A 26,198-nucleotide genomic window follows, 5' to 3' on the forward strand; every position below is an offset into this window, starting at 1 on the left:
GTTTTATGTTTATAACTTTGTTGCCTTGCCCTGAAACTTAATCCAATTGTGAACGTTTTATGTTTATAACTTTGTTGCCTTGCCCTGAAACTTATCCCAATTTTGAACGTTTTATGTTTATAACTTTGTTGCCTTGCCCTGAAACTTAATCCAATTGTGAACGTTTTATGTTTATAACTTTGTTGCCTTGCCCTGAAACTTAACCCAATTGTGAACGTTTTATGTTTATACCTTTGCTGCCTTGTCCTGAAACTTAACCCAATTGTGAACGTTTTATGTTTATACCTTTGCTGCCTTGCCCTGAAACTTAACCCAATTGTGAACGTTTTATGTTTATACCTTTGCTGCCTTGTCCTGAAACTTAACCCAATTGTGAACGTTTTATGTTTATAACTTTGTTGCCTTGCCCTGAAACTTAACCCAATTGTGAACGTTTTATGTTTATAACTTTGTTGCCTTGCCCTGAAACTTAACCCAATTGTGAACGTTTTATGTTTATACCTTTGTTGCCTTGCCCTGAAACTTAACCCAATTGTGAACGTTTTATGTTTATACCTTTGCTGCCTTGTCCTGAAACTTAACCCAATTGTGAACGTTTTATGTTTATACCTTTGCTGCCTTGTCCTGAAACTTAACCCAATTGTGAACGTTTTATGTTTATACCTTTGCTGCCTTGTCCTGAAACTTAACCCAATTGTGAACGTTTTATGTTTATACCTTTGCTGCCTTGTCCTGAAACTTAACCCAATTGTGAACGTTTTATGTTTATACCTTTGCTGCCTTGTCCTGAAACTTAACCCAATTGTGAACGTTTTATGTTTATAACTTTGTTGCCTTGCCCTGAAACTTAACCCAATTGTGAACGTTTTATGTTTATACCTTTGCTGCCTTGTCCTGAAACTTAACCCAATGGTGAACGTTTTATGTTTATAACTTTGCTGCCTTGCCCTGAAACTTAACCCAATGGTGAACGTTTTATGTTTATAACTTTGTTGCCTTGTCCTGAAACTTAACCCAATTGTGACGGGTTTTTTTTACCTTTGTCGAATGATATTTATATTAGAATTGTCTGTTGTGATCCACTACTAGACGGAAAAATTCAATCTAAACTGTTAAAAACATCTCGCGTTACACGCCATTAAGTTGCTGCAAGGTTCCTTGTCGTTAGATGACAGTTACACGGTAGGGAATGTACGTCACAAACGTTACTAAGATAACAACGTAATGGCTGCCGTGTGGTACATTTAGTCAATGGTCAAAGATGTATGCTGACCTTTTAATATACAATGTATAGATATTTTAAGGCATGTATCTGTGAGAAATGGTGAATTCATATTTGTATAGAGAAATTCTGCGTTTCGATGTTGGACATCATGCGTATTTCTGTATTTTGTTGTTATAAAACCAAACAGTCATGTGATGCGGTGTGAAATGAAGTTATGTAATATACATACTGTTATGTATTCCAATCGTCTATTCAGTGAAAAACATTGATTTATTTTTCAAAACGAAACAATGTTGAACATTTAACTATATTCACATCATTCTTAGTGTAAACAATTTAATGACATGGATAGAAATGGTAGTACTCTCAATAATCCAATCTAGTACAGTGTACATGTATATACATATCATGAAACATTTATCATGAATATGGTCTTTTTAAGCCGTATATGAAATGAATATGTGTGTTTTATCATATATTTAAATCATTTAAACATACTTTGTCATGAAAAGTTATAATTTCAAAAAATAATTCGTCAATGTCCAGATCTTGACGTCAGAATTTCTCAATTAGCTGGTAATATTGTGACAGTTTATGGACATGGACATACCAACTGACAAACAACATCTAGCTTTTGTCGTTTGTGTAGTGTCTATGTATGTAATAACAATTAAAGTAACGTCAAATATGGTCACCTGACCGCTTATACAAGGTTAAATGTTTATATCGACACTCTGACACACATGCATTCCCTCCACACGTTACATTTGGTGGTATCGGTGGGATTCGGGTTCACACCTCAAAGAGACTGGTGACTTATTGTGCCATTTCCTCCACAGGTTACATTTGGTGGTAGCGGTGGGAATTCGGGTTCACACCTCAAAGAGACTGGTGACTTATTGTGCCATTTCCTCCACAGGTTACATTTGGTGGTAGCGGTGGGAATTCGGGTTCACACCTCAAAGAGACTGGTGACTTATTGTGCCATTTCCTCAACAGGTTACATTTGGTGGTAGCGGTGGGATTCGGGTTCACACCTCAGGGATTGGTGACTTATTGTGCCATTTCCTCAACACGTTACATTTGGTGGCAGCGGTGGGAATTCGGGTTCACACCTCAAAGAGACTGGTGACTTATTGTGCAATTTTCTCCACACGTTACATTTGGTGGCAGCGGTGGGATTCGGGTTCACACCTAAAAGAGACTGGTGACTTATTGTGCCATTTCCTCCACAGGTTACATTTGGTGGTAGCGGTGGGAATTCGGGTTCACACCTCAGAGACTGGTGACTTATTGTGCCATTTCCTCAACACGTTACATTTGGTGGCAGCGGTGGGAATTCGGGTTCACACCTCAAAGAGACTGGTAACTTATTGTGCAATTTTCTCCACACGTTACATTTGATGGCAGCGGTGGGAATTCGGGTTCACACCTCAGAGACTGGTGACTTATTGTGCCATTTCCTCCACAGGTTACATTTGGTGGTAGCGGTGGGAATTCGGGTTCACACCTCAGAGACTGGTGACTTATTGTGCCATTTCCTCAACACGTTACATTTGGTGGCAGCGGTGGGATTCGGGTTCACACCTCAAAGAGACTGGTGACTTATTGTGCCATTCCCTCCACACGTTACATTTGGTGGTAGCGGTGGGAATTCGGGTTCACACCTCAAAGAGACTGGTGACTTATTGTGCCATTTCCTCAACACGTTACATTTGGTGGTAGCGGTGGGAATTCGGGTTCACACCTCAGAGACTGGTGACTTATTGTGCCATTTCCTCAACACGTTACATTTGGTGGCAGCGGTGGGATTCGGGTTCACACCTCAAAGAGACTGGTGACTTATTGTGCCATTCCCTCCACACGTTACATTTGGTGGTAGCGGTGGGAATTCGGGTTCACACCTCAAAGAGACTGGTGACTTATTGTGCCATTTCCTCAACACGTTACATTTGGTGGCAGCGGTGGGAATTCGGGTTCACACCTCAGAGACTGGTGACTTATTGTGCCATTTGTGTAACGGCTATGCTTTTACCTATTTCAGTTGCATAAATAGGTGACTGTTCAATTGTGTATTTCATGTGCACATTAAAATAAGTTGAAATGGAACTTGCAGAGTCGAAGTAACAAAGTACCAGAAGATGATTAACCGCTTAGATGTTAAACTGCAACAGCAGGAAGAAGTACGTCAGTACAAGTCCCGCCAACTGTAACAGATACAAACATTTCTCTATTATAAAAAATGCCAATGCTAAGTTTGATAACTATACTACAGTTAGTAGCAAACCGTGAAATCCAATGGGCTGAAAATTAGGAGAAACCTGAAAAAATTCAAAATATTTACATCGATTTGTTATATACATTAGAACGATGTTTCGACAACTTGAAGTCCTTAGTAGCCCGTTGTTTAGAAGATACCGCATTATAAGTCATTTTTACGTTAAATAAGTGAACATTCGATTTTCGAGAGTATTTCGTGGAAAAGGTACAAATACAAATATTTTTGTATCGTAGGGTATTACAACGGTAACGAGGGACCACCAAAATGTCAACTAAAGGTATCAAAGTTGCACATTCCCTCTTTTATAAGTCGGTTTATTATCCCAAAGCGACGTTAGAAAAGTGACAGGCGTATACGGGCCAACACAGCGTTGACAAAATAAACTAAAAGCAAAGCAAAATTTTGCAAAAAGAATCGTATAACACTTGGCAAAAATCGACTGCTTTTGTGGTTGCTGACAACGTTTTTGTGTGAAATACTAGACTATGTTGCTTAAGTGTATATTGACAGGGCGTATATTCTAGCGATTCTAAGCGCTATACTTATTGTCACAGTTACTCCATAGGTACATACAGCAATTCTTAGCTCTATACTTACTGTCACATCTACTCCATAGGTACATACAGCAATTCTTAGCTCTATACTTACTGTCACAGCTACTCCATAGGTACATACAGCAATTCTTAGCTCTATACTTATTGTCACATCTACTCCATAGGTACATACAGCAATTCTTAACTCTATACTTACTGTCACATCTACTCCATAGGTACATACAGCAATTCTTAACTCTATACTTATTGTCACAGTTACTCCATAGGTACATACAGCAATTCTTAACTCTATACTTATTGTCACAGTTACTCCATAGGTACACACAGCAATTCTTAGCTCTATACTTACTGTAACAGCTACTCCATAGGTACATACAGCAATTCTTAGCTCTATACTTACTGTCACAGTTACTCCATAGGTACATACAGCAATTTTTAGCTCTATACGTACTGTCACAGTTACTCCATAGGTACATACAGCAATTCTTAGCTCTATACTTACTGTCACAGTTACTCCATAGGTACATACAGCAATTCTTAACTCTATACTTATTGTCACAGTTACTCCATAGGTACATACAGCAATTCTTAGCTCTATACTTACTGTCACAGCTACTCCATAGGTACATACAGCAATTCTTAGCTCTATACTTACTGTCACAGTTACTCCATAGGTACATACAGCAATTCTTAGCTCTATACTTACTGTCACAGTTACTCCATAGGTACATACAGCAATTCTTAGCTCTATACTTATTGTCACAGTTACTCCATAGCTACATAAAGCAATTCTTAACTCTATACTTACTGTCACATCTACTCCATAGGTACATAAAGCAATTCTTAGCTCTATACTTACTGTCACAGTTACTCCATAGGTACATACAGCAATTCTTAGCTCTATACTTACTGTCACATCTACTCCATAGGTACATACAGCAATTCTTAACTCTATACTTATTGTCACAGTTACTCCATAGGTATATACAGCAATTCTTAGCTCTATACTTACTGTCACAGTTACTCCATAGGTACATACAGCAATTCTTAGCTCTATACTTACTGTCACAGCTACTCCATAGGTACATACAGCAATTCTTAACTCTATACTTATTGTCACAGTTACTCCATAGGTACACTTTACTTACTGTCACAGTTACTCCATAGGTACTACTACGCATGGTACATACGCATTCTTAACTCTATACTTACTGTCACAGTTACTCCATAGGTACATACAGCAATTCTTACCTCTATACTTACTGTCACAGTTACTCCATAGGTGTACATACAGCAATTCTTAACTCTATACTTACTGTCACAGTTACTCCATAGGTACATACAGCAATTCTTAGCTCTATACTTACTGTCACAGTTACTCCATAGGTACACACAGCAATTCTTAACTCTATACTTATTGTCACAGCTACTCCATAGGTACACACAGCAATTCTTAACTCTATACTTACTGTCACATCTACTCCATAGGTACATACAGCAATTCTTAACTCTTTACTTACTGTCACATCTACTCCATAGGTACATACAGCAATTCTTAACTCTATACTTACTGTCACAGCTACTCCATCGGTACATACAGCAATTTTAGCTCTATACTTACTGTCACAGTTACTCCATAGGTACATACAGCAATTCTTAACTCTATACTTACTGTCACAGTTACTCCATAGGTACACTTTACTTACTGTCACAGTTACTCCATAGGTACATACAGCAATTCTTAGCTCTATACTTACTGTCACAGTTACTCCATAGGTACATACAGCAATTCTTAACTCTATACTTACTGTCACAGTTACTCCATAGGTACATACAGCAATTCTTAGCTCTATACTTACTGTCACAGTTACTCCATAGGTACATACAGCAATTCTTAACTCTATACTTACTGTCACAGTTACTCCATAGGTACATACAGCAATTCTTAACTCTATACTTACTGTCACAGTTACTCCATAGGTACATACAGCAATTCTTAGCTCTATACTTACTGTCACAGTTACTCCATAGGTACACTTTACTTACTGTCACAGTTACTCCATAGGTACATACAGCAATTCTTAACTCTATACTTACTGTCACAGTTACTCCATAGGTACATACAGCAATTCTTAACTCTATACTTACTGTCACAGTTACTCCATAGGTACATACAGCAATTCTTAACTCTATACTTACTGTCACAGTTACTCCATAGGTACATACAGCAATTCTTAGCTCTATACTTACTGTCACAGTTACTCCATAGGTACACTTTACTTACTGTCACAGTTACTCCATAGGTACATACAGCAATTCTTAGCTCTATACTTACTGTCACATCTACTCCATAGGTACATACAGCAATTCTTAACTCTATACTTACTGTCACAGTTACTCCATAGGTACATACAGCAATTCTTAACTCTATACTTACTGTCACAGTTACTCCATAGGTACAACTTCTTACTCTATACTTACTGTCACAGTTACTCCATAGGTACATACAGCAATTCTTAACTCTATACTTACTGTCACAGTTACTCCATAGGTACATACAGCAATTCTTACCTCTATACTTACTGTCACAGTTACTCCATAGGTACATACAGCAATTCTTAGCTCTATACTTACTGTCACAGTTACTCCATAGGTACATACAGCAATTCTTAACTCTATACTTACTGTCACAGTTACTCCATAGGTACATACAGCAATTCTTAACTCTATACTTACTGTCACAGTTACTCCATAGGTACATACAGCAATTCTTAACTCTATACTTACTGTCACAGTTACTCCATAGGTACATACAGCAATTCTTAGCTCTATACTTACTGTCACAGTTACTCCATAGGTACATACAGCAATTCTTAGCTCTATACTTACTGTCACATCTACTCCATAGGTACATACAGCAATTCTTAGCTCTATACTTACTGTCACAGTTACTCCATAGGTACATACAGCAATTCTTAGCTCTATACTTACTGTCACAGTTACTCCATAGGTACATACAGCAATTCTTAGCTCTATACTTACTGTCACAGCTACTCCATAGGTACATACAGCAATTCTTAGCTCTATACTTACTGTCACAGCTACTCCATAGGTACATACAGCAATTCTTAACTCTATACTTACTGTCACAGCTACTCCATAGGTACATACAGCAATTCTTAGCTCTATACTTACTGTCACAGCTACTCCATAGGTACATACAGCAATTCTTAGCTCTATACTTACTGTCACATCTACTCCATAGGTACATAAAGCAATTCTTAAGTCTATACTTACTGTGAGAATAAGTTCTTTAGTAATGGTAATTAATCCCATCACAGTAAATCCTATGGCCGGTCCGTTAAGTTTGGACAAAAATAACTGAAGCTGCAACATCAAAATACATGTAATACATTGTCAACACTCGTCTTTTATATTCAGTTTTTGCTGTGTTTAAGGAAAGTATAGGTATCTTAAATTAATACTTATTGTTAATATATACCGCTTATATGGCAGTCTTAATTAATGATCTTCTAAACCACTACCTGGAAAAGCATTCTAATAAATACAATACAGTAAAACGTTAGCATTCACTCTAGTCATGTCCCCAAGCCTATCATTTCATTAAGTTTCTTCATCAAAACCAAAGTGACAACCGCTTTATTTGTGAAGGAATATAAAATTTTATGCTTAGGATACCGTTTTTACAATTAACATTGCAATAAACATGGTAAGATTAAAAGCTCTGATAATAAGTACTGAATATTACCTGTAGCGATTCACTCCGAGAAACATCATCCATCTCCACGTCAAATATATACTCCAATGGGGAGTGTGCCTGAAATCAATAAGGTTGAAAGGAAAAGGAAATGAAAATATGGAATAATCTTATTCCGTTTAGTTTATGTTTTAATCAGCTTAACGTCCTACGAGATAACTAGGTTCATTTAAGGACGACCATGAAATGTATTAGATGCACAAAATGATAAGAAAAACTGCACGCATACTAGTGACTCCAACATTATGATGTGATAATGTGTATGTCGTGACGCGGATGATTGTGGAATTAGACGCGAGAGGATGTGAAGTGGATAATTGTGGAATTAGGGTCGAGAGTACAAATGTATGTGATTCGTAATATTGTGGAATTAGCTTGGAATTAGCTGTAATAGGTACTCACACTCATGTAAAATCAGCATGAAATATCACCATTGGAAACTGAAGTGAAGGTTTACAATTGATTAACACTACCACAATGCCAGCCAATGAGATAATACGGTTTCTTAACAACAGCAGAGATCTTTTCGTTGCTGCAACTTTATAATAACCCAACATCGTCAAAGATTATCTTTTCATTATCAGGCAGGAAGAATATACAATAACCTAACATCGTTAGAGATTACCTTTTCGTTGTAAGGCAGAAAGACAATACAATAACCTTATATCGTTAGAGATTACCTTTTCGTTGTTAGGCAGAAAGACAATACAATAACCTAACATCGTTAGAGATTACCTTTTCGTTGTAAGGCAGAAAGACAATACAATAACCTAATATCGTTAGAAATTACCTTTTCGTTGTTAGGCAGAAAGGCAATACAATAACCTAATATCGTTAGAGATTACCTTTTCGTTGTAAGGCAGAAAGACAATACAATAACCTAACATCGTCAGAGATTACCTTTTCGTTGTTAGGCAGAAAGACAATACAATAACCTAACATCGTTAGAGATTACCTTTTCGTTGTTAGGCAGAAAGACAATACAATAACCTAATATCGTTAGAAATTACCTTTTCGTTGTAAGGCAGAAAGACAATACAATAACCTAATATCGTTAGAGATTACCTTTTCGTTGTAAGGCAGAAAGACAATACAATAACCTAATATCGTTAGAGATTACCTTTTCGTTGTTAGGCAGAAAGACAATACAATAACCTAATATCGTTAGAAATTACCTTTTCGTTGTTAGGCAGGAAACAATGCAATAACCTAACATCGTCAGAGATTACCTTTTCGTTGTTAGGCCGGAAGACAATACAATAACCTAATATCGTTAGAAATTACCTTTTCGTTGTTAGGCAGAAAGACAATACAATAACCTAGCATCGTTAGAGATTACCTTTTCGTTGTTAGACAGGAAGACAATACAATAACGTAACATCGTCAGAGATTACCTTTTCGTTGTTAGGCAGGAAGACAATACAATAACCTAATATCGTTAGAAATTACCTTTTCGTTGTTAGACAGGAAGACAATACAATAACGTAACATCGTCAGAGATTACCTTTTCGATGTAAGGCAGAAAGACAATACAATAACCTAATATCGTTAGAGATTACCTTTTCGTTGTTAGGCAGAAAGACAATACAATAACGTAACATCGTCAGAGATTACCTTTTCGTTGTTAGGCAGAAAGACAATACAATAACCTAACATCGTCAGAGATTACCTTTTCGTTGTTAGGCAGAAAGACAATACAATAACCTAATATCGTTAGAGATTACCTTTTCGTTGTTAGGCAGAAAGACAATACAATAACGTAACATCGTCAGAGATTACCTTTTCGTTGTTAGGCAGAAAGACAATACAATAACCTAACATCGTCAGAGATTACCTTTTCGTTGTTAGGCAGAAAGACAATACAATAACCTAATATCGTTAGAGATTACCTTTTCGTTGTTAGGCAGAAAGACAATACAATAACCTAATATCGTTAGAGATTACCTTTTCGTTGTTAGGCAGAAAGACAATACAATAACCTAATATCGTTAGAGATTACCTTTTCGTTGTTAGGCAGGAAGACAATACAATAACCTAATATCGTTAGAGATTACCTTTTCGTTGTTAGGCAGGAAGACAATACAATAACCTAATATCGTTAGAAATTACCTTTTCGCTGTTAGGCATGAAGACAATACAATGACCCAACATAGTCACAGATTACCGTTTCGTTGTTAAGACAATATAATGACCTAACATCGTTAGAGATTACCTTTTCGTTGTTAGGCAGGAAGACAATACAATAACCTAATATCGTTAGAAATTACCTTCTCGTTGCTAGGCAATAAGACAATACAATGACCCAACATAGTCACAGATTACCGTTTCGTTGTTAAGACAATATAATGACCTAACATCGTCAGAGATTACCTTTTCGTTGCTAGGCAATAAGACAATACAATGACCTAACATAGTCACAGATTACCGTTTCGTTGTTAAGACAATATAATGACCTAACATCGTCAGAGATTACCTTTTCGTTGACGTTTGCAGCAGTGACTGATAGTGATGTCATAAAGCTGAAATTCAACACAAGCCAAAAGCTGAACCTGACATATCCCAGGACGTGAATAGCCGAGTTTGTGGCCACCATTTGATACAGGTTGAAGCAGACCAGGAATATACCGGTCGTAAAGTTCACGGTGATCAAGTACTTGGTGTCCCTATTCAGGATGGTCATGGCTTTACACAACTGGAGATGTTTCACCCGGATATCTTCCATCTTCTCCCAAAACTGGGCTCTCTCGTCTTTTGTTATTTTACATAACTCGTTGGTATAGCTCGAAAACGCATCACCAAGAATCCGAAATAATGTTACCAGAAAAGCAACAGGAAATGTCCATGCTCCTATTTCAATTGTGTGAAAGATAAGAAAGGCGATTTTAACTCCCGTTTTGTCTGGAAAAGGATTGCAAATTGTTACCATATATTCTGGTTCAACATCAGTTGCCATATAAAAAATGCCGGAAGCTGAGACAAGAACAATAACAAGCCAGACTAGAGTGATAATGACCACCAGAAACCGCCTAGACTTCATACACGAAGGTTTTAGGTGAATACAACAGGAATCCGTCATGAGCTGATCAAAAAAGTTAAAATATTCAGGCAGGCGATGGCTGGACCAACAGGCACGAAGAAGGAAAAGTCGATACAAGAAACACTGAACAATCCAACATATCATGGTAACTCTGGATACAGTCAGATGAGGGACGAAGTCCACACCGACCCAGAAAGATGGGAGATATCTGGCGACGTTTAACCCCGACAGAACTGTCATAAACACGCTATACCACTTAAAGAAGGCAGCCCTTGGTTTGTGTTTAGATACTGTTTGTTCAGAATCTAATTCAGACATCTCAGTTGGTGATGGTGCGGCAAAATATAAACCAAATATTTTCATCATGAACAGAATTGGTTTGATCACATGTAAAAGTGAGGAGTATTCCCTTCGGGAATATGCTTCTTTTCCGTGTGTTTGTTTGAACTCTGTAATATGTGTTGCCATTCTGCTACGTCCAAGAGGGCAGACTTCCTATAGGTCGTCCCAAGTTCTTTGTGGAACTGCTAAATAACACCTAAACCGTACAAGAAGATTACTTTCTAAATAAGTCCTGACGAATAATATTGACGGACCAAAATACTGTTCAAACAATCGTGGCAATTCCCATCACAGTATAAAGAACCAATAATAGGTTGTGTTTATAAAAGGGTGACAATCAATAAACTCCAGTCTCAGTGGTTTACTGATGCATTAGGACGGGCAAAGGTTGCTGATGCATTTGTAATACCATTAACGTAATGGGTTATCCGTTTCTGAATAACAACAATGTCCTTATGTGTACGAATTATATATACCATGCTGTGAAAATGGCACAGAATATCGGAATAAAACCGCAACTAACAATACATATCACATGGACTAACTTTGAACCCGTATAAGATGAAGCAGACCACGTGTTCCGGAAGGTGTAGTGTATTCCGTTTCGTCGCCGTAATCAAACATATCTGAATCATATTTAATTTGAATTGAGTTGTGATTAATTATACGGCAACAAATATACCAATTTAAAAAGTCAAAAATAGAATTCAAATTGTTTTGTTTACAGAAAAGAGTAAGTCATTAAAAAAATCAATCAGCATGTTTGCTTCTTGTCAAACCGTTGATGTGTGAAATTCCCCATTAAAGGAGTAATTTAATGGAAGTAATGAAATCTTACTGAACAAATCAACAATGTAAAGGGTATCCATGGTATGAAATAAACATTAAGGATACCAATGTACAGCTATACGTACTATGGTTACATTATCAACTTTACGATCTTTTATTTGGAAATGAGTGGCAGCTGTTGAAATGCTATTCCGCTGTCTAAACCTGTCTTCTTTTATGAACTGCTGATGAACTAGATCCGGAATATACTTAAAAACAACAACACAAACAAATCTACACCAAATTGAAGCCGGTCATGCGATTAACCATTTGTTGATATACCAACAGTTAAGTTATATTAGCCGTTAGTGGGCGAAAATCCTTGACGTCATTTTTTCTTCATCAATCTGTTGAAAACCATAAGGTTCAATGAATTAAGCTGTGAAAATCTTTCACATGGCTTCAGATGCCTTATAAACGTTAGTTACAACACGAAAATTATGTACTGTAAAATTGTTGTTGAAACATACCTGCAGTAACAACTTTGCAATTACTAAAACACCGTAAAAATGTGAAATGAAATTATAGACCACAATTTGGCATTATGGTCTGACCGTATGTTCTCATTTCAGTTCACTTTAGACGCAAATATACTGAACTTTAGCAGTACTGTATGAATTCATTTTCAACTCTTATTTGTACTTGCAAAATTAAACGTATATATTATATATTGAAAGTGCTGTAATTCTCAAAATACATGTACATTTTGGTGATGAGTAACATATTAAAATTAAAAGCCCATCTCGATTCGTGAATATTAGAAATATGGCACATATAACTTTAAAACGAACGCTTAACGCATTAAAGTAGAAGCTAAAACACCCTCTGTTTAGTTGGTACAACAATATATTTTTTTCTTAATCTAATTTTTGCTTGTTTCCAGTGTTATATAGCCGACCCAGTTATAGACCTTGACACAGTATTGCACATGATATGCTTCTATATATATGCATATAATCATGTGGAGAGGGCATATATAGGCTTTTCCTGCCGCCCGATCCAAACAGAATCTTTTGATTAACAAAAATACTTTTGAAATAAAATAGCACATACATAACGTTTTATCTAAAAAAACAATAACCTAATAATAATTTTTATATAACCAGGTTGGGGAAAAAATCGTAAAATTATCACTTTCTCGTTTCAGATCATGATCGCGAGATTTTTGTACCACGAAAATAACCGATAATTCGAAATGTCACCGTTTTTGAAGATCAAACGATATTTTCAATCATCAAGTATCATGCACACTCTCTTCAGCAAATAAAAGGATAGCATAGATCAACATGATAATAAAAAGCAAACGTCAAAATGATATTGATCAAAAGGAAACGTCAAAATAATATAGATAAAAAGCACACGTCAAAACAATATAAATAAAAAGCAGGCATTAAAATAATATGAATAAAAACAAACGTCAGAATAATATTGATCAAAAGCAAACGTCAAAAAAGTATCAATAAAAAGCAAACGTAAAAATGGTATAAATAAAAAGGAAATATAAAAATAAAATATATAAAAAGACATCAAAATGAAATATTTAAAAAGATAATCGTAATATTAAAATTAATTAAAAAAATAAAATCAAACATCAAGAGTGAGTGAATAAAAAAACATAAAAATCAAATTAAAAAAAATAATAAAAACAAGTAATATGTGCCGTAACTGAAATTTTTTACTTTTTTTCTTCAGTAATCTATTGAAAACCATCACGATGGACGGAAACAAATGATTCAAACAAATGGACAGACAAACATCAATAGTGCCGTATATGCACTGATTATGCATGTAAACATACCAAACGCTTGTTGTTTCAGCTTTGTAACACATTTTGTGGTCGTGTCCTGATTAACAATCGTTATCATGAAAATGAAAGATATCCACTAGGAATATGTAGGTCTAAAATCATATTTTTCCTAGAAGCTTTACGGAATTTATTTTCTTTGTTCTAAAATAACCAAATTTAAAATATAAAAAGTGGAATCTGGTACAACACAAACTTTTTATAAATAACTGTTTTCCAACTTTGTTGTGTGAGCTCAGAAAGTTATATCAGAATACACGATAAGTAACTAAAGCTGGAAGATTTGTCTAGATTGTTGATTCAATAATATAATATTTTGTTCCATATCAGATTTCTTTTGGGATGGCTTACATTTGCGTTTTCCAATAAAATTTGTTAAAACTAAATCATCGTAATCTTCAACTCATGATGTTAACCTCGTTCACAGTTGTTCAATACCATGGAGAATTCAACACAGATTACTGACTTAATACAGCTTCTTTTATTCTCCAAACGAGTTATTGATATCAGTCCACGTCCCTCAAAAGAACGTGTTAATCGTCATTGAAATTATAATAGAATCAGCCCTTCAACACATTATTGACTAGGATAGGTAAACAATATACACAGATATTGTTTAAATAATACCGCTAAAAACTTGGAAATTAACAGGAAGTTGTGATATTTAGGTCAGCAATGAATTTGATTTTACTCTGTATGCCAATATGATCAATAGAAAATGGAAGACTTTTTTTAAATGTGGATAAATTGATAGCGTACAAAACCTTACCTGTTCGTTGATCTGTATATAGAAACACTAAACCTCGCCTGTTCGTTGATCTGTATATAGTAACACCAAGTCTTACTTGTTCGTTAATCTGTATATAGTAACACCAAACCTCATCTGTTTGTTGATCTGTATATAGAAACACTAAACCTCACCTGTTCGTTGCCTGTATATAGTAACACCAAACCTCACCTCTTCGTTGATCTATATATAGTAACACTAAACCTCACCTGTTCGTTGCCTGTATATAGAAACACCAAACCTCACCTGTTCGTTGATCTGTATATAGAAACACTAAACCTCACCTGTTCGTTGCCTGTATATAGTAACACCAAACCTCACCTCTTCGTTGATCTGTATATAGTAACACCAAACCTTTCCTGTTCGTTGATCTGTATATAGTAACACTAAACCTCACCTGTTCGTTGACCTATATATAGTAACACTAAACCTCACCTGTTCGTTGGCCTATATATAGTAACAGTAAACCTCACCTGTTTGTTGATCTATATATAGTAACACCAAACCTCACCTGTTCGTTGATCTATATATAGTAACACTAAACCTCACCTGTTCGTTGACCTATATATAGTAAGACTAAACCTCACCTGTTCGTTGACCTATATATATTAACACCAAACCTCACCTTTTCGTTGATCTATATATAGTAACACCAAACCTCACCTGTTCATTGACCCATATATAGAAACACTTAACCTCACCTGTTCGTTGACCTGTATATAGTAACACCAAACTTCACCTGTTCGTTGCCTGTATATAGTAACACCAAACCTTACCTGGTCGTTGACCTGTATATAGAAACACTAAACCTCACCTGTTCTTTGACCTAAACTTCACCTGTTCGTTGATTTATATATAGTAACACCAAACCTCACCTGTTCGTTGATCTATATATAGTAACACCAAACTTCACCTGTTCGTTGACCTGTATATAGTAACACCAAACCTCACCTGTTCGTTGACCTATATATAGTAACACCAAACCTCACCTGTTCGTTGACCTGTATATAGTAACACCAAACTTCACCTGTTCGTTGCCTGTATATAGTAACACCAAACCTTACCTGTTCGTTGATCTATATATAGTAACACCAAACTTCACCTGTTCGTTGACCTGTATATAGTAACACCAAACCTCACCTGTTCGTTGACCTATATATAGTAACACCAAACCTCACCTGTTCGTTGACCTGTATATAGTAACACCAAACTTCACCTGTTCGTTGCCTGTATATAGTAACACTAAACCTCACCTGTTCGTTGACCTATATATAGTAACACCAAACCTTACCTGTTCGTTGACCTGTATATAGAAACACTAAACCTCACCTGTTCTTTGATCTGTATATAGAAACACTAAACCTCACCTGTTCGTTGATCTGTATTATATAGAAACACTAAACCTCGCCTGTTCGTTGACTTGTATACAGTAACACTAAACCTCACCTGTTCTTTGACCTGTATATAGAAACACTTAACCTCACCTGTTCGTTGATTTGTATATAGAAACACTAAACCTTACCTGTTCGTTGACCTGTATATAGAAACACTAAACCTCATCCGTTTGTTGACCTGTATATAGTTACACCAAACCTCACCTGTTCGTTGGTCTGTATATGTAGTAACACCAAACCTCACCTCTTCGTTGACCTGTATATAGTAACACTAAACCTCAACTGTTCGTTGACCTATATATGTAGAAGAACAGGGAAAATACACATTCCTGTCGAGTGCCCCGACCAGGAATCGAACCCGGATCTCCGGCGTGGAAATCTACGGCTCTACCGACTGAGTTTAAGACGCATGCTCCGTCAGCTGAGTGACAGAGACCGTATTTAACACTATGTACAAGTCACACCGACCCGCTCCTTTTACATATATAGTAACACCAAACCTCACCTGTTCGTTGACGTGTATATACAAACACCAAACCTAACACCAAACCTTACCTGTTCGTTGACCTGTATAAAGTAACACCAAACCTTACCTGTTCGTTGACCTGTATAAAGTAACACCAAACCTTACCTGTTCGTTGACCTGTATATACAAACACCAAACCTCACCTGTTCGTTGACCCCAATATAGTAACACCAAACCTTACCTGTTCGTTGACCTGTATATAGTAACACCTAACCTAACCTGTTCGTTGACCTGTATATAGTAACACCAAACCTCATCTGTTCGTTGACCTGCATAAAGTAACACCAAACCTCACCTGTTCTTTGACCCCTATAAAGTATCACCAAACCTCACCTGTTCGTTGACCCCTATAGAGTAACACCAAACCTTACCTGTTCGTTGACCTGAGCCGCCGTTATAGACACTGAGGCTATGAAGCTAAAGTTCATGACGAGCCAGAAAGCGAACATGATATATCCCATCACATGTATCTGTATATTTGTAGCCACCATCTGATACAGGATAAAACAGACCAGGAAGATATTGGTGCTGAAGTTTACGGAGATCAAGTATTTCGTGTCTCTATCCAAAATGGCTACTGCTTTACACAGCTGGAGATGTTTCCCTCTGATGTCCTCCATTTTCTGCCAAAGGTGCCCCCTCTCATCTTTCGTTATTTTACACAGCTCATTGGTGAAGCTAGTAAATGTATCTCTGAGAATGATTAACAACGTAACCTGAAAACCGACGGGAACAGTCCAGGCTCCTATTTCAACGGTATGTAAAACCAGAAAGAAAATTTTAAAGCCAAGTGTCTGCGGAAATGGATTACAAACTGATGTCATATACCCTGGATCAGTCGAGGTGACCAGGAAATATACATTGGTGGATGATGTCAGTAAGATAACAAAGCAGGTGAGAATGACGACGATTATCGAGCACCTCCTCGCCTTTACACAGGTAGGTTTGAGGTGGACATGGCAGGTGTCAGTCATTAACTTGTCGAAAAAACTAAAGTATTCAGCAAGGCGATTGTCACACCAGAAAGCATGAAGAAGACAGAGTCGATAGAAGAAACACTGAACAATCCAGCATATCAAGATGACTCTGGATACAGTCAGGTGAGGGACGAAGTCCACACCGACCCAGAAAGATGGGAGATATCTGGCGACGTTTAACCCCGACAGAACTGTCATACACACGCTATACCACTTAAAGAAGGCAACCTTTGGTTTGTGTTTTGTGACACTATGCTCGGTGTCAGATTCCTGACCGATCGACGATGTCTCTTGGAAATATATACCAAAAACCTTCATCATAAACAGAATTGGCCTGATCATATGTGAAAGTGATGAGTATTTCCTACGGGAATCACTTTCACCATCCTGTTGTGGTTTGAATTCTGTAACGTATGTTGTCATTCTGATATAGTCCAAGAGGGAAGCGAAATATGTATATCTCGTCTCGAAAAAACGCCTGCTAGTTCTAGAGAAGAAATATTGTCCTGATATAGTCCAAGAGGGAAGCGGAATATCTATATCTCGTCTCGAAAAAAACGCCTGCTAGTTCTAGAGACGAAATATTGTCCTGATATAGTCTAAGAGGGAAGCGGAATATCTATATCTCGTCTCGAAAAAACGACTGCTAGTTCTAGGGACGAAATATTCCTGCAAGTGGTATACCAAGCAACGCTTGGTGATCCAAAATCAGAACTCCCTATGTATGGTACAAAGTAACACCTGGGGATCCAAAATCAGAACTCCCTATGTATGGCACAAAGTAACATCTGGTGATCCAAAATCAGAACTTCCTATGTATGGTACAAATTAACACCTGGGGATCCAAAATCATAACTCCCTATGTATGGTACAAAGTAACGCCTGGTGATCCAAAATCAGAACTCCATATGTATGGTACAAAGTAACGCCTGGTGATCCAAAATCAGAACTCCTTATGTCCAAAATCAGAACTCCCTATGTATGGTTCAATGTAACGCCTGGGGATCCAAAATCAGAACTCCCTATGTATGGTACAAAGTAACGCCTGTGGATCAAAAATCGGAACTCCCTATGTCCAAAATCAGAACTCCCTATGTATGGTACAAGTAACACCTGGTGATCCAAAATCAGAACTCCATATGTATGGTTCAATTTAACACCTGGTGATCAAAGAAAAAAGTCTGTTTCTCTCATACTGATACTTCAGGACGCAAAGCTCGTCTAGGTCGCAGCACACATCTGGTAGTAGTCTAAGAAGCGACCTATGTCCTAGATCAGTGAGGCCTCCTATCAAAGCCGTTGAAGCACTTCCACAAATAGATAACATGAACAAAAAAACCACCATTATTCAATAAAGGACTGTATCAATTGATAAATGTAATAACGTGATTGTAGTCTAATCAATGCAGTATAATATAGGTCGCACTTGAGTAATGAAGCATGGGACGTTTTAGTCCCGGGGTATCAATACAACACGCCAATACTAATACTAACACCAGTAATTACTTAAAATCCCATACCAGATCATATTCCATCTGTATTAAAGCAAACATTGCCATCGATACTCGTAATTCAGTCTATCTATCAGTGCAGTCAACAAACTACAAAACCATAAATCATTTCCTGTTGTAATAACCAATAACAAAATCCGCACTACCTATACCCTTGACTAGCAGAGATGTCACAAATTATATCTGAACGAGGATCAAATGCATTGTGCAATCGCTTAAACCTTGTTATATTGCACGGTTCGAAGTTATATTGCACGCTCCCATGGAAACGTTATATTGCACGGTTCGAGATGTTATATTGCACGGCTTTAGGAACACCTCGCTGTTATTGTCTAGTTTTGTAGAAAACCTCCGAGGAATCGCGCGTAACAGTGAGTTACTTTTTTATGACGTCACAAAGGTTCACGTTCAATTTCGCGCTAGCTTTATAGATCTCGAAACAAGCACGTCATGTAGACGTTTATCGAGTAGAGGACGGACACGGCGAATGTATTAGATCAAAAGGCTGCATGCAGGTCTAATATTGTTAAAAAAGACAATAAGACATCCAAACCGGAGTTACAACGTGACGTACGTGGTTTATATGTCAATCTTCAATAGGATTTGAAACTTTTCCGTACGGTACGGTGCTGATGATTTTGTTAAGTGATTGTCGTATTCATTTTATAATAATATTCAACTGAAAAACTGATGATTATGTAATAAAACAAATATTTCATGGGTTACTGTGCTCTAGATGCCTTCGGCCTCGTGCAATATAACATTTGTTGATTACCACCACATCGGGTTAAATATTATGAACTAGAGCACAGTAGGCCATGAAATATTTGTATAATATACGCTAAGATCAAATTATATATATGAATACGTTATTATCACGCTTATTTTTCCATGTTACACTGTAATTATACTGGTCAAAATCATTCTCCAAATTGTTGAATTAAACAATGTCGGTTCATTTGCGCCTTACTTTGAAATCCATTACACGTGACATTTTGTTTGATTTGCCTTAGCACCACTGACAATTCGTGGACCAGAGTTAACAGTGTGTAGAAGTATTTAAAACGCAGTTTTATCCTTTTGTTCTTTTTTGTTTTGTTTCATGGAATGTACAGGATGTAGTGATAGAGTGGCTTGGCACGTACATACATAAGTACAAAGTAGCCAATGGGAAGTACTATTGAGATGTCATTTTATTCATATCGGTTTGTTGTTGTATATGCACAATAAAACACTCGTGACTACATATTTCAGGTAAACATCATTTAAAGGGGAAAGATTTGGCTGAAACTTGCCTGAAATGATCCTGACATGATCCCGACAAAGTGTTCTTATTTTCGGGTCGATCCGAAATCAAAGATGGCCGCCACAGCCGCCATCTTGAAAACACATTTTGAACTTCTTCTCAAGTTCTACCGGTGCGATTTGGCTGAAACTTGCATGAAATGATCCAGACATGGTCCCGACAAAGTGTTTTTATTTTTCGGGTCGATCCGAAATCAAAGATGACCGCCACAGCCGCCATCTTGAAAACACATTTTGAACTTCTTCTCAAGTTCTACAGGTGCGATTTGGCTGCAACTTGCATGAAATGATCCTGACAAGGTCCGGACAAAGTGTTTTTATTTTTCGGGTTGATCCGAAATCCAAGATGGCCGCCACAGCCGCCATCTTGAAAATACATTTTGAACTTCTTCTCAAGTTCTACCGGTGCGATTTCGCTGAAACTTGCATGAGATGATCCTTACTTTCAATTATCCAGACATTTAAAAGATTTTTTTATAGTTTCATAACCAAACTAGTTCATTCAATTACAATATCAATTTTCCCGCACGGACTAACATGCATGGTGTCGGTAAACAAAAGTCACATCCATTTATGTAGATATTACTATACCAAGTCTAGGCTGCATTTATTGGCTCATAATGCAGATCACGATTATCATTGGAGTAATGGGAGTCGCTGTGGCAAAATGTAAATATAATAATATAATATACAATGCCGACACATTTATTGGAGATATAAATGCAATCTGGGTGGCAGATAAATAGAATAGCGCCCGTTAGGGCGCTATGAATATTTATCTGCCAACAAGATTGCATTTATTTCTCCAATAAATGCAATCTAACATTCCTTTAATTGTTATATTTACATTTTACTTTCTAGTTCAAAGTAAAACATAATTTAGATGCGAGTGAACATTTGAATTTCCCGCTTCAGTCAGTTAACCTCATCCGCGAAGTTCAATGTGATAAAAAATAGTCCCTATAAAAAATTGAAAATATCACAAAATTTCAATGTTTTTCAATAGCTTTTCAGTTTACTTTCAATAATCCATACATTTAAAAGATTTTTTCATAAGTTTCATAACCAAAATGGTTCATTCAACTATAATGCCAATTTTCCTGCGCGGACTAACATGGTATCAGTAAACAATGCTCATATCCATGTATGCAGGTATTACTACTCCAAGTCTAGGCTGCATTTATTGGCTCATAATGCAGATCACGATTATCATTGGAGTAATGGGAGTCGCTGTGGCAAAATGTAAATATAATAATATAATATACAATGCCGACACATGAAATAGATTTCGCTGATATTGTTGAATAGATTTCGTTGAATTCTTTGAATATCTTGTAAAATCATTTTTTTTCTATTTGTAATGATATGAACTAGGAGACATTCTGTATATGATGTTTATCAATATCTAGCTTGATGTTTTAGGATATCATCATCATTAAATAAATATAGCAATTCAGATTATTTATGTGTATATCAATATTAATTTGTATGTACTGTTAATATGTAAGGAGAGGGCGTGTATAGGATTGATGTTTTAGGATATCATCATCATTAAATAAATATAGCAATTCAGATTATTTATGTGTATATCAATATTAATTTGTATGTACTGTTAATATGTAAGGAGAGGGCGTGTATAGGCATGTTGCCTGTTGCCCAAATACGATTGTCTGTAACATCTGACAATAAAATATTCTGAAATGATGGATTTAAGCTTACTTCAAAATTTGGTCCATACCAAGAATTCGTAAGAGACAGTTATGCCTCAGCTGCTTTATATAATGAAAAAGTTAAAGATCAGATACTCACAGAGTTATCGCTAAAAAAATACGTAATAACAAATACAAAACCGACAATAATTAGTTCGCTTGGAGCTGTCCCTAAAACTAACGGGGATGTTCGCTTAATTCATGATGCTAGTCGGCCTGTGCTTAATTCTTATACCTCGAATACAGATTGTTTTTATATGGATTTAAAAAGTGCTATTTCTATCATTAAACCATGTGATTTCTTAGCAAACGTGAATTTAAAAAGTGCCTACCGTTCAGTAAAAATTCACCCTTCAGACTATGCACTCACAGGCTTAAAGTGGACGTTTAAGGGAGAAACATCGCCATCATATATTACCTTTTGGGCCTGCTTAAAACCCATAAATCTTTCAAAAGCTGAGTTCGTCTGTGTGTCATATCAGGAAAGTTCATTTTAATGTGACAGTCATCGCATATTTAGACGATTTTCTGATTATCGAAAACACTTTTGAACAGTGCAATAGAGGTCTTCGATTACTCATCTTAACTCTGAGAAAATTGGGCTTCAATATATCGTGGAACAAAGTCGAGGGTCCTAGTCAGCAGCTTATCTTCATGGAGTCTTAATCTACCGCAGGAAAAAATGACCGAATTTCAAAACTTACTATATACGTTTGTCGGAAAAAAGCGTGCAAGTGTCAAACAACTAGAATCTTTATGTGGAAAGCTCAGTTGGGCATGTTCAGTGATAAAGGTAGGTCGCACCTTTCTCAGACGTATGCTAAATTTGATTCCAAGTGAATATAAAAGTTCTAATGCAAAAGTTAAACTTAATAATGAGTTTTTCTCCGACTTAAACTGGTGGATAACGTTTATGTCAACTTTTAATGGCTGTGTCCACTTTATAGAGTCAACACCTGTAACAGGCCTACAGACAGACGCGATGATAAAGGATGTGCAGCGTACTTTAATGGTGATCACTTTTATGTCAATTGGGAATTAGACCTGCCAGTGATGTCCTCCGAACATATTAATATTAAAGAAACAATGGCTGTCGTATTATCAGCTTTACGTTGGGCCCCTTGGTGGTGTAATAAAACTGTGATTGTGTCAACGGACAATATGACCACCATGAGCATTATCAACAAAGGGTCCTCTAAGAATAGTGTACTTATGTTTTGTTTAAGATTGTTATTTTGGATATCTGCATATTATAATTTAAAAATCAAAGCAAAATTCATAAATGGACGATTTAATACTATCGCAGATAGTGCATCTCGCCTTCATGAGCAAGGTCAGCTTTCTCGCTTGTATAGTGTTGTGAATAGTTATAACCTTATTGACTTTACTGCCGATGAACTGTTAAAGCATGTTTCCCCTTTTTTTTCTATGTTATAGGTGGGGATTACGCGGATCCCCAGACAGAGAGACTCAAACACGGTGTGAAAAGACTGAAAAAGAAGGGGTGGGCTAGTTTCACATCAGAGACTTATAAAACTCATTTACAGGCTTTTTTGAGTTTTTGTAAGGCCCATAAGTTAGCAAGTGTTCCGGTGTAACGTTGAAAATGGACCCCCGTTGAAAACTGACCTCGGGTCATTTTTCAACGTTGAAAAATGACCCCGAAACCGTTGAAAACTTAACTTTAAGCGCACTTTTTACACCGACCCTTTGAAAATTGACCCCGTTAAAAAGTGACCCCATAAGAACTCGTTTTTACACAACAACAAAACACGACACCACAACACCACGAAATCTCACAGCATCACACAGCACAGCAACACACCAACAACACACCAACAACACAACAACACTACACAACACCACACAACAACACATCATACCACACAACAAAACACAACAAAATAACACATCACACAAAACAACATAACATCACACAACACATCACACTAAACACAACATCACACAACACATAACCACACAACACAAGACAACATTACACAACAACACGACACAACATCAAAACAAAACATCACACAACACAACAACACACAACACAACCACACCACAACACACAACCACGCAACAACAATACAACAACATCCAACAACAACACTACACAACACAACATCACAAAACACAACATCACACAACACAACATCACACAACAGCACATCACACAACATAACACAAATACACATCACACAAACACGCAACAACAAAACAACAACACCCAACACCACAAAACACAACACATCTCACAACACAACATAACATAACAACAAAACATCATACAACAACACATAACACAACACACAACCACACAAAACAATACAACACCACCTAAAAACAACACAATAACACAACAACACAACGAAACACCAATGACACACAACACAATAACATGACACAAACACAACACACGACAACACCACACAACATAACAACACAACATCACACAACAACAAAACAACACACAATAACACCACACAACAAATAACACATAACACAAAAACACAAAACAACACAACAACACATTACAACACAACCATACGTAGAACATAACATAACTGATCCATACGCAGATATATAGTACATGCATTCTTGTATTGCAGGGAATAAATATATATTAACACTATCCACTGGTACTCGGAAGTGAATACCCCATAGTACAAACTTTGCATGCAGTTGATAACAACAATTCATTTTTTTACTACGTTACCACAGTATATATAGCAATTCCTCAGTTTGAGAACAATTAAATTAACATTATCTACACGGACGAACAAAATTCAATTCAAATCGAGGTGATTAAGTAATTTAAATACCAGCACAGAAGGGTCGTTTATATTAGAAATGGCGATAACAGAATTCGAGAATTATGTTTGGGTAACAGTTATATATGTGAATGTACCAGGGTCATATTTCAACAGGCCATCCGTTGATAGTTTGCCAAGGTCATTTTTCAACGGTCATTTTTCAACAGACCTGCCGTTGAGAATTGACCCTAGACACTGTCAATTTTCAACGGCATGTTCAATTTTCAACGGCATTCGGGGTCCGTTTTCAACGTTGAAAACTGACCCGAGGTCAATTTTCAACGGAGGTCCATTTTCAACGTTACACCGGCAGATATAGAGACTGTAGAAATGTATATCGCCTAATTGGTTGATGTGAAAAAATTCAAATTTAGCAGTATAAAATCTTACTTAAATATTATATCAGACTTGCTCAAGTCTGAAAAACTACCTGATCCTACTACAGCCTGGCATGTAAAACATGTCTTAACGGGTGTTAAGAGAGAAATTGGCACAGCACAATCATGTAAGTCCCCAGTAACTCCCTGTTTGTTGTTAGAGATTCACAATATTTTAGATTTTACTTGTAAAGACAACTGTGTTTTTTGGGCAGTCTGCCTTGTTGGTTTTTTTAGTTTAGACCTAATAATTTCTTAGTTTAATGTGTATATGACCCATTCCGTCATGTTCAGTGTTTTGATTTGTTGCCTCACCCATGGGGTATGTTATTGTCTTTAAAAGTTGTAAAGACCATGCAATTTAGAGTTGTTCCTTTTGAAATTGTTCTTCCCCGTTTAAAGCTAGGTCACCCCCTTTGCCCATGTGTCCCACTTCAGAGCTTTTAGTACGACCAGATTTGACCCAACCTCTGTTCCTCTTATCCTCTGGGAAGTGCTTATCCTACTCTGGTTTCCTTAAGGCCGTCCGCTTGGTTCTCCAACTAGGGTAGCACGCCGCTTCCTATGGGGGTCACTCACTGAGGCGGGAGGCTGCTACTTGGGCTAGTTCGTGTGGTGTCGCAGATGACGATATCCAACTTCTAGGTTTATGGTCTAGTGATTGCTGTAGACGCTATATTGAAACTGATAGGAGCAAACGCATCAATGCTATGAACCTCTTTTGTTTACCTCTTCCTCGTTAACCTGTATCCTAACCCCCTTTCCCCCTTCCTTTTCAACAACTTGGGTTTGGACCTATATATCTCGTGACATTTGCAACAATTTTTGTTGTATTCTCAATTTTCAATTGATAGATACAGGTCTGGTACAGTTAATAGATGTATTAACCACTAAATCCCCTATTGGGCCCCACCCCTCCTGCACCCAGGGGGTCAGAGCCAAAA

The 26,198-nt window shown here is 36.9% G+C and overlaps 2 protein-coding genes and 1 pseudogene across 2 annotated transcripts; 1 reads left to right on the top strand and 2 right to left on the bottom strand.

Annotated features, from left to right (window-relative positions):
• Positions 1-1,572: 1,572 nt before the first annotated feature.
• On the bottom strand, positions 1,573-11,295 carry LOC138320128 (gustatory receptor for sugar taste 64a-like). Its single transcript, XM_069263190.1, has 4 exons — positions 10,312-11,295; positions 7,830-7,898; positions 7,358-7,447; positions 1,573-3,432 (listed from the first exon to the last, which is right to left on the bottom strand). The coding sequence occupies exons 1-4, from the start codon at positions 11,239-11,241 to the stop codon at positions 3,379-3,381; spliced, it is 1,143 nt and encodes a 380-aa protein (XP_069119291.1). The 5' UTR covers positions 11,242-11,295; the 3' UTR covers positions 1,573-3,378.
• A 5,608-nt stretch (positions 11,296-16,903) lies between these two features.
• LOC138319840 (uncharacterized) lies at positions 16,904-17,956 on the bottom strand. The gene has a single exon (XM_069262971.1). It carries the CDS (start codon positions 17,954-17,956, stop codon positions 16,904-16,906), a length of 1,053 nt encoding a protein of 350 aa, XP_069119072.1.
• A 4,858-nt stretch (positions 17,957-22,814) lies between these two features.
• Positions 22,815-25,997, top strand: LOC138319841 (uncharacterized; annotated as a pseudogene).
• The last annotated feature ends 201 nt before the right edge of the window (positions 25,998-26,198 follow it).

The sequence above is a fragment of the Argopecten irradians genome, chromosome 3 (assembly GCF_041381155.1).
Source record: "Argopecten irradians isolate NY chromosome 3, Ai_NY, whole genome shotgun sequence".
NCBI lineage: Eukaryota > Metazoa > Mollusca > Bivalvia > Pectinida > Pectinidae > Argopecten > Argopecten irradians.

What these genes read in the sequence shown, in the direction of transcription:
- LOC138320128 (XM_069263190.1), bottom strand. Translation starts at nt 11,241, where the DNA reads ATGATGAAAATATTTGGTTTATATTTTGCCGCACCATCACCAACTGAG. An exon ending in CTGCAAACGTCAACGAAAAG is followed by an intron (nt 7,899 to 10,311) that starts GTAATCTCTGAC and finishes TATTGATTTCAG; the next exon opens with GCACACTCCCCATTGGAGTA. An exon ending in CTCGGAGTGAATCGCTACAG is followed by an intron (nt 7,448 to 7,829) that starts GTAATATTCAGT and finishes TTGATGTTGCAG; the next exon opens with CTTCAGTTATTTTTGTCCAA.
- LOC138319840 (XM_069262971.1), bottom strand. Translation starts at nt 17,956, where the DNA reads ATGACAACATACGTTACAGAATTCAAACCACAACAGGATGGTGAAAGT.